The 11,017-nt window shown below is 47.5% G+C and overlaps 1 protein-coding gene across 1 annotated transcript; it reads left to right on the plus strand.

The window, feature by feature from the left end:
- The first annotated feature begins 3,417 nt into the window (after positions 1-3,417).
- P2RX4 (purinergic receptor P2X 4) lies at positions 3,418-10,914 on the plus strand. Its single transcript, XM_057377767.1, has 12 exons — positions 3,418-3,627; positions 4,368-4,515; positions 5,928-5,999; positions 6,094-6,166; positions 6,642-6,738; positions 6,887-6,967; positions 7,074-7,215; positions 7,544-7,680; positions 8,999-9,092; positions 9,177-9,242; positions 9,333-9,428; positions 10,116-10,914. The coding sequence occupies exons 1-12, from the start codon at positions 3,497-3,499 to the stop codon at positions 10,146-10,148; spliced, it is 1,170 nt and encodes a 389-aa protein (XP_057233750.1). The 5' UTR covers positions 3,418-3,496; the 3' UTR covers positions 10,149-10,914.
- Positions 10,915-11,017: the final 103 nt, after the last annotated feature.

An 11,017-nucleotide genomic window follows, 5' to 3' on the forward strand; every position in this document is an offset into this window, starting at 1 on the left:
AACTTGGTTTAGAAGACAYGAGAAGTCCCTCATGGAAGCTGCACATCATCCAGCTAATGTGCTGCTTGTCATCACAGATCTCTGGTGCAGAGGCATTGCTCAAAATACAATGACAGGAAAAATATTTCCTACTTAGGAGCGCTGTCCTTTACAAGGACAACTGCTTGGAAAATTGTGTTTCCCCCTTGGAATGGCTGTCTTGACAGAAATTCGAATACTGCTGATCAAGGCTATGGCTCATTCTTACACTCTTGGTAGCTGTGCAGCTCTGCTGTAAGGGACCACGTGTCTGTGGGCACCAGCAGTGAAACTGCCAATTCATGGGGCAGAAACCAGCAGCTGTTACTGGTGTGAACTCTTACTACTGTTCTATAGTGAGATTTATATCAGAAGCCTCCTGAGTTCATTTTCAGCTGTAATTAGAGACCCGGGTTAGGCTTGGCCCACACAAACAAATGCAATAAAGAGAACAATTGATACCCAAAACTAAAAAACCACCCATATCTTTCTTGCTCTCCTGAGCCACCTAACTCCCTGCATTTCAGTGTTATTCTTAGCAACACATTCCTCCCACTGACAGCTTTCCAGGTAATAGTAAAGTGGCATAACATTAACTGATGTATTTAAGCAAAAGAAGTTAGTTAATTTGATGTTTCATTTTTGGCCTGCGGTTCTGAGAAGTTCTTTCACTGTGCCAATAAGCACAACATTYACTTCCCAAAATTTAATTRCRCCATGTAAGTGCAAACATTTCTCARTGCYTTCTGAAGAGTAAGTAATACTGCTCTGAAAAAAAAATGTGTAAATTGTCATTCTTTACTCAAAAGGCTTTGCATTCAGGACTGCACCTGCCTGAGTGACAAATATAAAGTGTCTATAAGGTTTTGGTTTTATTAGTTCTCTAGGAATCAAGAGAAATAAGGAAAGCTTGGAAACACAGCCTCCCACCATAACTGTTTCTCCATGCACTGGACAACAGACATGTTTATTCAGCTATACTGGTTTATATTTGAGTAAAATCACTATAGCACAACAGATGTGTGATTCAAATTATAAGGTTAAGGTGTTTGGTTTTCACAGGTAAAATTTKGCTGGTGATGATATCCAAACAGCAAAGAATTCACCTTAATTCCCAGATCCCAGTTAGGGGCATATAGATCTGGAAGCTGCAAACCCAAAAGCTCACATTTACAARTGTGAAGTGCTTTCATGACCTTCTGTCCCTTCAGCTAAGCAAATTCCTATTCAAATTATTTATTTAAATGAAGGAGAAYAGGGCTTAGAGATCACTCAAGTAACCCAGTCAAGAACAATACAGCAGTTTGAGTCCTGACAGCATGTCTGAGACAGAAGGCATATGGGTGTTGYTATCAGAGCTTGGATATTAGTACCATTGTGTGGTGTAGTAGCTCTTTCAATTTAATGTGATTTTTGTTTTTACTGCCAGCTTTTCATTGTCAGATTTAAAGGATCTCTTTGTTCCATGCTCTGTTACTGCTTATTGATCCATAAGCTGTGCATCAGGAAAGTCAGGTTTTCGATAGAATAAGAAACTGGAAGTTGGTAAAGGCTCCCATGATTCTTGCCACTCTCTGCTGATCAGAGAATGGAAAATGCTGATATCCASAATGCTGAAGTGTGCTCAGGATTTCACAGTTGGTCTAGAATAACATGATTTTAAAGCTATCAGAGCATAGGCACTCTGTGACCAGAGGATGTATTTTCTYGAGTCAACTAAAAATTGCTGCTTTCCTGTGGTGGGCACGTGCCCGCGGGAGTGCGTTGGTGTTGAAACAACTCGTGAGGTGTCGATTCGGTTTCTCTGGGGTGGGTGATGGCAACACAGAAAAACAATCCTCCTCCAGATCTGCTGATCCATCATCATTATCCCTATTGTGCTGTGTCAAGTGCAAAACCCAGTGGTGAGGATCCCTCTYGAAAATTCTCTCTCTGGTTGGATGAAGCAGCAAATGTTGTTTCCTTTGATTTATGCTGGGAATAGTTGCAGAGCCACCCTGTGAAATTTTGTGCTGCTGGCAAGCTGCTGCACCAGCCAATCCAATAAGAACCATGAAAATGAGGAATCTGAGCTGATGTGTACCAGTGAGTCCAAACAGAATCAGGATAATGAAGAACCTGAGCTGATGTGTACCGGTGAGTCCAATAAGAATCATCATAACAAAGAATATGAGCTGGGACAAACCCTTAGACAAGGAGCCTCCTCCCCAAACTGTCAAAAGTGGTGCAGCTGTGGCAAATGCCAACCAACTCAGAAGCACCATRAGCAGCTCTTGCTGAATAAAAAAGGGCAGCTCATCACAACCTGAATTGGTTTCAGCACCCAGTGCTGTCTGTTCACACCCCGAAGAAAGCCAGGAGTCACCTCAAAGCATGATTCTGAAGGAAGGAAGCCCAAAAGATGTATCACCTAAAAAATGTGGTGCTGAGCATTTTTCTGCCCCAGCCTCACCAGAATTTTCTGCAGCCCTGGATTGAGAGGCCCTAGAAAGAGGCCACTGAACGAGTTTCAAACTCACCATTGGAGGCCTCATGGTCCAACCAGATCAAACACACTCATTTTTGGTGATCCCAGGGACACAAAGCATTTTTTGAAAAGCCCAGTTTCTTCTCTTTGTAATGTTCTTTTTAACTTGAACCAAGGAATTACAATGAAAAAGACTTTTACAGTCTTTGTAATATTTTTGGGCATCTCATTCATCCTCATTGAAATTGTAATGTGGGACTTTGGAAGGACCTACTCCTTCTCCTCCTGAACTTGTGTGAGTAGCTTTCTGCTATGTCTAAGGCCAGAGTACAGCCAAATTCAGGGCAAATTAATCTGTGCTCCAGCATCTTTTCTCTTCTCTATTTTTCTTATATTTAGATACATTCTATTTTTGTAGAAACAAGGTGAGAAGGATTGTAACAGGTATGTTTCACACTCCTTTCAACAAAGTTTTGTTCTTTCTGAGCTAACCCAGCAGTTTGCCAAGAGGACAAATAAAGAATTTGCTCTGTGGATGGGAAGGTGAAGGTCTTCAATATGCTCTGCTCTTGTTTGCAGCCAGGTGTTTGGTCTTTACACTGACTTAAGCTGTGCCAGGGTAGGTTTAGGTTGGCCATGAGAAAGAATTAGGAAGAATTTCTTCCSTGAAAGGGTGATTAGATATTGGAACGGGCTGCACAGGGAAGTTGGGTCAGTGCACCTGGAGGTGTTTAAGTAAAGACTGGCGTAGCACTCAGTGTTCTGGTGTTCAGTCACAGGTTGGCCTCGATGATCTCAGAGGTGTTTTCCAACTTAATGAGTTGTGTGATTCTATGAAAACCGCCGTGGAGAGTCCGCTGCCCCCGCTGGCCTCGGGCAGGGCTCGCTCCGCGCCGCGGGGCTGCGGGAGCGCCCGGCGGGCGGCTCGGGGCGCTGTGGGGCTGCGGCAGCCGCGGCCCGGCCCGGGACGGCTCCGTCCCGGCCGCCCTYCCTCCCWTCCCGGCCGCCGCCATGGCGTTGTGCGAGGTTTTAAACAGCTTCCTCTTCGAGTACGACACCCCGCGCATCGTGCTGATCCGGAGCCGCAAAGTGGGGCTCGTTAACCGCGGGGTGCAGCTCGGAATTCTCGCCTAYGTGATCGGGTGAGCGGGCGGCTCCGGGGAACGCGGCTGTCCCGGGCCGGCAGCCCTGAGGGAGCCCGCGGGGATGAGGGCGGGAACCGCGCCTTCCTCAGGGGCCCTCAGGGGCCGGGGGGCCGATTGGGCGGGCTGAGGGCTGAGGGGCTGAAAGGCTGAGGGGCTGGAGGGCTGAGGCGCTGAGGGACTGAAAGGCTGAGGGGCCGAGGGCTGAGGCGCTGAGGGGCTGAGGGCTGAGGCGCTGAGGGGCTGAAGGGCCGAGGGCTGAGAGCTGAGGGGCTGAGGGGCTGAGGGGAGCCCGGAGCTCGCCGAACGGTGACACACGGACGTGGTGGCATTGCTTAACCGGGCAACCTTAACTGGGATTGCGAGGCTGCAGATAGGACAGAATCACAGAATATTCTGAGTTGGAAGGGAYCCACGAGGATCTAGTACAGCTTTTAAGCGAACGGCCCAAGGGCCCCTCAGGAACTGGACGGTCTCAGGAGGTGATTGTCGTTTGCCCTGCCCTGTCGTATGCCCTGGGCATAAGACCAAATCAGACGCTGCAAACCAGTCTGAAAATAAAAAATATCCCCCCAAAAATCAGACGGGAGATTGCCAGACTGGTGACCCTTTTATAAGGAAACGCTATGAAACTGTCTGGTCTGGCTATTTCAAGTGACATACAGAAAAAGGAGAAATTCCAACCACATGAGCTCGTTCATGGTGTTTATCTGTTGTTTCTTGCAATCCTTCTCTTTCAGGTGGGTTTTTCTGTGGGAGAAGGGTTACCAGGAAACAGACTCTGTGGTCAGTTCTGTAACCACAAAGGTGAAAGGAGTAACACTGACCAACACATCMACCTTGGGAGCCAGGATCTGGGATGTAGCTGACTATGTCATYCCTCCTCAGGTATCAATCACTTTCAAATTCAGAGAGAGGGGTTTCTAACAAACAACTATTGCTTTGCTGAAGTCCACTGAGAACTGAAGCAGCTTTGGCTCCACCGTGGCCATGAGATGAAAGAACAAAGTAGCTTTGCTTTGTTCAGATCATGCTGAGCAGCTTCCATGGGGAAACTTGTTTCAAGAAAAGTGTGTCTGTGCGTGTGCTTGTGTAGAATGGTTGGGTTTGGAAGCAAACAAGATAATCTCATTCCACCCTCCTGYTGTGGGCAGGGGCACCTTCCACTATCCCWGATTGCTCCAAGCCCCRTCCARCCTGGCTTTGGACGCTTCCAGGGATGGGGCAGTCACAGCTCCTCTGGGCAACCTGTGCCAGGGCCTATCCACCCTCGTGGTGAAGAATTCCAATATCTAATCTAAATCTGTCCTCTTTTAGTTTAAATGTTCCCGCTTTCCCTCTCTCTCCTTTTTATAATATATAATATATACCATTTGGGTACTCGAATGGGCTCCAAGGTCTCCTTGGAGCCTTTCCTTCTCTGAGGGTGCATTGATCCCACTGTCCATGTTGCCCACAAAGACTGGCAACAGCAGCGGTCCTGGCAGAGGAGGAAGAACTTTGCAGGCTTCAGGAAGAAGCTGCAACAATAACCACATCATCTTTCTTATTGCTTTCTAAAGCAAACAACCCCAAGTTAAATTGTTGGCAGAAGCCACAGGAATAGCCTGCAATTCACCTGATCYAGAACTGAACAGGAAGCATTGCTGTAGTTACTGATTGACTGTTTCTTTGGGAATCTGTGCTGTGTGGGCCATATGTGGTGGCCTTTGGGCTGGGCAGGTACAGCCAAGCTGCTGGTCATGGGCCCCTCTGTYTGCATGACACGTGGTGCAGAAAAAAAGACACATCTAGCTAGATTTTGGCTGAGTGTTCATATTTGCATGGCAGTGGAGAGGAAGGAAATGACAGATCTGGAATCATACAGATCTGAAAGTAGTGAAAGTAAAGTAATGAAAATAGTGCTCCTTGAAGAAACAGAACTGAGCAAATTCCCAGCTGATATATTGCAAAAAGAAAGAGTGGGAGTGGTGCTCGGACTTGCAGCTGGAGCTCTATTTCTGYGCCTGCCTTACAACTCCCCTGAGGAGCTGGGTGATCTCTGTTTTCATGATGTGAATGAGGAACTTTGGGCCGAGTGGGAGGACAGAAAGAGTTGCCAGTTCCACAGTCCTCCCTCTGGCTAAACACCAGGCGATACATGTAAGAATCTGCTTCTTTAGTGCTGCACCAGCAGTGTCCAAAGCAAATCTCCTCCGCAGGGCCACCTGGGCTCTGTCAACAAAGATGTTTGGCGCAGTGCCTTGGATGCTCTTTGCAGACTGTCRCTCTTAAGTTTCCTTCTTGTTTTGCATGCTCAGGGTGAGAACACTGTGTTTGTCATGACCAATGTGATACTCACGCTGAATCAGAGTCAAGGCCACTGCCCGGAGGTAGGTGCAGGATCTGCTTTCATCCTGCCTCGTGTGGGTGGGCGTGCGTGGGAGCGGGTTCACAGAGTTTTATGTAACTATTGTTCRTCTCCAGCTTCCAGATGATCAAACAGTGTGCAAGGTGAAGGACGACTGTGTTCCAGGATATGTCAGCACCCACAGCAGTGGTAAGAAACCTGCTGTAAAGGCTCCTTTCAGTCTGGGTTGTGGTACCTCTGTGCTGTGCCTTCCCTGCTGTGAAGGAAGCAGCATTTCACTTCAGTCTCSTTGTTCTCATTCTCTCACATGTAAGAGAACTGAAAGGGAAGCTCAGATTTTTCTTCGGTGGAGACCAGATGGACTTTAACTGTGTTGGGTGGATGCTGGGTAGATGTGGGCTCTGATGAGTTAGCAAACAGTGTGAAGTGCTTTCATGGCCTTCAGTCCCTGAAGCRGTATTTCGCATGGATGAGGATTTGACTCAGGAAAAGCATCTGATGCTTCTTTCTCTGAAATTGCACTTGCAGTGGAACATAATGTGAGGTTTGGTAGTGGCACTTCACCTCTGGGAAAATTGCTTTTGCCATATGGAGTGAGGRGATGTCACAGGTCAAATACTGCCTGGTTTTGCTCAGGAGTACCTCCATGCACCTGTCTTTCCAGGCATCCAGACTGGGGAGTGTGTTCCATACAACAGCAGCATTAACACCTGTCAAGTCCTTGCATGGTGCCCTGTGGAGGATGACTCTCACATACCCAAGTGAGTGCTCTGTCCCATTATTCCCCTTCTCAGAGCAGGCTGGTGCAAGTGAGATCCTGTTGGGAAAAGCTGAATAGGTGAGCATCAAGGACCCTGTAGGGTCCTGTTTATGAAAACATGTATTTACTTACTTTGCTATTGCTTGTAGGCCAGCGTTCCTGCGAGAAGCTGAGAACTTCACCCTTCTGGTGAAGAACAACATTTGGTACCGCAAGTTCAACTTCAGCAAGTAAATACTGAGGGGGTCAAAGCATTGTCTGGTGTTGTGGACAGTAAAGGGGAACTGGAGTGGTGGAAGGAGATGCAACAACTCTTCTCCCTCTGTTCTCCTGCAGGCGAAACATCCTCCCCACTATCAACTCCACGTACCTCAAGAACTGCATCTATGATGCCCAGASAGATCCCTTCTGCCCCATCTTCCGTTTAGGGAAAATAGTTGAAGCTGCAGGGCAGGACTTCCAGGAAATGGCTGTGGAGGTATTTAGCAGACCTTTCTCTTGGGTTTCAGCTATTTTTAGAAGAGGAGTAGTGAGTGGTTGTCCCCTCTGCCTCATGGCATGAGCCACAGAACATAGATCAGGATGGAGAGTGCTCTGGCCAAAGGGACTTGAATCAATTCTACCTAACAAATAATTGGCCTTTCTTTGTTAGGGTGGGGTTATGTGAAAGGTTCTGTAGCAGCAGAAAAGTGTTGGACTGAGCTGGGATAAGAGCCAGTAAATCAGGGTCCTGGTCAGCAGAGAGCCTGATGTTGGGCTGGCTGAGCACTTGCACTGCCCGTCACCTCCTCTCCTCCACTTGGCAGGGTGGAGTCATGGCACTGCAGATCAACTGGGACTGCAACCTGGACAGAGCCGCTTCCCACTGTGTGCCAAAATATTCCTTCCGGCGCCTCGACAACAAGGACTCTGCACACACTGTCTCACCAGGCTACAACTTCAGGTAATGTGGCTGTGGAGGGCACCTGGTGTCCCAGCTCCATCTCATGGCAGTTTGGGTAATTTTGGGCTTTTGGAGAGCACCAAAGAAAACCTGGAGAGCTTTTCTGATGCTGTAGAACAAAGCAAAGTGAGATTCTCACTGTGTGCAAACCACAGCAGGGTGGGGAGATCAGTGAAGCTCCACTGATCACATCAGAGTGTCTGAGTCATGTTTCCATCAGCTTTTGGGTGACTGTTTGGGCAATGGGGTGGCAATGGGACAGCTGACTGTTTCAGGGTAGTGCTGAYAGAGYAGAATTTGAGGGGACTGAGGTGGARTTGGGAGARTCTCTGTGACTCTGCTTGGGGTAAAAATTGCTTGGGAGTAAAAGTGGCTCTGTTGAAGACGATATCTGCACCAGGAGTGTCCTGACATACACCACCATATACACATTCTGGCCTGTACAGGTAAGTCCAGCACTTCCAGTGAAACAGCAGCACAGAGCCTGGTTTCATCCAGACTTAKACTGTAATAATATGGATTAGCCATCTTTCCAAGGTCCTTGCAGGATTCCTGCTCATGAGGAAACGTGGCTCAGGGCTGTTTCACGTTTAGAATCACAAAATCTCAGTTAGCACAGGGGATCTTTTGGTGRAACTTGGGTGAATTTGTTGAGGAGCTGTGCAGAGCACAAACATGTTTWGGAGGTGTGAGGCTTGCAAGTATTGGGGTGTCAGGACCATCTGGAGGATATCACAGCTGGATCTGAAATGTTCTTGCTAATTCCAGACCATGGTACAGCCCCTTAYCAGTCTTTCCTCTTCTCTTCCATCCTCTTTTCTGCTTCCTCCTGGCCTAGCCAACCATGTGGCAGAGTAAGTCTGATCTCACTTATTTGTTCTCATCCCTTTTCCCTGTCTTTTGCCTGCRGTCACCCACTGCGGGACAGAGCAGCCTTTGTGTGCCAGGTCGAGMCACGCTGCTGCTCCCGGCCCTGCCCTCTCGCGGCTGCCTGGTCCCCTGCAGCCGCCTGCCCGCCTCTCGTGTAGCTGAATTTCTTCCTGYTAGTCCTTCTGCCCCCTTGCTAAATCTACTTTCTCCCCTTCCTATGCCTTGCAAGTTTCCTGGTTTTATGGTGCTCACTGTTGTTTTGAATTTAACTGTTTTGGGCTTTTCTCCCATATGCACTTGCCAGCATGAAATTTCCATCACTTGGGGCTTGTGTCTGGGAGCTTGTGTCTGTGTCCTTTTGGGATGGAGAACATACGTGGATGTTGCATGATCACATAAGCAATCTCAAAATTTCCAGCTAAGCTCTGACAACCTATCTTTTCTGCAGGTTTGCAAAATACTACAGGAATAGAGATGGCTCGGAGTCACGGACACTTATCAAAGCTTATGGCATCCGCTTTGATATCATAGTGTTTGGAAAGGTAGGGTGCCAGTTCCTGGAGATCTTGTAGTGAGGGCTCTCAGAGATGCTGAAAAGCTTACTCAGCCTTGTMACTGTCTTCTAGGCAGGAAAATTTGATGTAATTCCTACCATGATTAACATCGGTTCTGGCTTAGCGCTGTTTGGTGTGGTAAGTGACACTGTCTGCACTTGGACTTGATTCTGCATTAGCGCCTCAGTTCTGAGGATCATTGTCTTACACTTTTTCAATCTCCACTAGGCAACAGTGCTGTGTGACATAGTTGTTCTGTATTGCATGAAGAAGAAATACTACTATCGGGAGAAGAAATACAAATATGTGGAAGATCATGAGCTGGTAAGCACAATGAAGGCAGGGTAGAGGCAAAATTGCTTCCTCCTCTGACTCTGYAGAGATTCTGATACAGGATGTAGAAAGTCCACATCAAATGGGGATTTTGAACCACAGTTCTAAGGAAACTTTCTCTTCGTCAGAGAAGCTAATTTTTACCTCAACGCTGTTGTAGGGAAGAGCTCTAGAAACAAATATTGTCATGTTTCCTCGGCAACCACTCTTGGGAGAGGAAAATATATGTTCAAGAACTTGTCATGCTCCTACTGCACCTCCTTTTTGGGTTGCAGTCTTTGGCATTTGCTTTCTGGCAGCTGTAGGAAACCATCAAATCGTTCTTTCTTGGCTTTTGGGGTTCCTGCAGTTGTGAAAAAACCCATTCAATCGGTTGGTATTTTCTGAGACCAGTGTGCTGACAGCCACAGTTACAGCTCTCTCCAAGGTCCAAATGATCTGTTCAGCCTGTAGGATTTAGTGGGTTGCTTAACTGGTGCTGAAGATAGGGCTCAGCCCTACAGCCCTGTGCTTGGTGGGAACTGTGGCTGCAGAGGGCAGATCTCTGTCTCAACACACCTTGTGCCACTGGCAAAGTCTGAGTAACAGGAAGCAGCTTGTTTGTGCAAAGGATTTTGTGTGAGTGGAAGGGGGAGAAAGAAGTTTTCTGGCAGAGAACTGTTCTCTCTGATCTTGCAGGGAGTTGGTGAGACTTATGGAACAAACTCCTGAGCTCCTGGTGCTGCAGGACCAACTGCTGCTCTTAACTGCTGCTGGGAAYGTTTCTTGACCCTGCCATAAGACCAGCCCCTCTTTGCTGGAAGGAAGTGGGGAATAAAATTGAGAAAGGGACCATCTTCGCTACTCTTCACTATTTTTGCTGGTTGGAGCCTATCCCCAGGGAGAAGAACTGGGTCTGCTCCTTGTCTGCGCTCTTTCCAGGTTAATTGCACTAAGCACAGAGGGAAAATTGTGCCTTATGCCAGACCTCTGCACTGGCCAAGCCTGGGACAGGGACAACTCTGACATCWTAATTTTGAGTTTTCCTATCCCTGAGCTCACTGGTAGCAGARGGCACAGGACAAGAGGCACAGATTCTTCCATAAGTGAATGTGGCCACTGCCAGGTTGTGCCTAACCTTGGGGCAGCAGCTCCTTGCTGTTGTCAAGTCATTTATCCTTGCCCTAAAGGATTGTAAAGCTTAGCTGAGCCTGTACCTACTATTTAACTGGGTCTCCAAGGTCCAGTGGCCACAGATGGAGACAAAGCAGTGTCTGGTTCCATTGTGCTGTGACAAATGGCATACCGGTTACAGAACWTTTTTTCTGTTTTGTTTAATTTCAATGATATTACTTTAAAATTTACTTTAATAAAATATTACCTTCCCTCAGCCCTCTTTAAGTCCTGCAAGCTGGGTTTTGATTGTTCATTTCTCCCCAGATACCAAGTGTCAGTGGAGGGCTATCAAAGTGAGGGCTCTGTGGGCTTTGCCTCTTGATTGTCTCAGCAGAAGTATTGCTGCAACTGCAGCTGCTCTGCCTTGGTTCTCCTGACAGCTTGTCCATGGCTGTTGCATTAAACCCTCTCCAAGGGAAAATGCT

Source organism: Malurus melanocephalus, unplaced genomic scaffold (assembly GCF_030028575.1).
Source record: "Malurus melanocephalus ecotype Western Australia unplaced genomic scaffold, MMel_1.1 scaffold_325, whole genome shotgun sequence".
NCBI lineage: Eukaryota > Metazoa > Chordata > Aves > Passeriformes > Maluridae > Malurus > Malurus melanocephalus.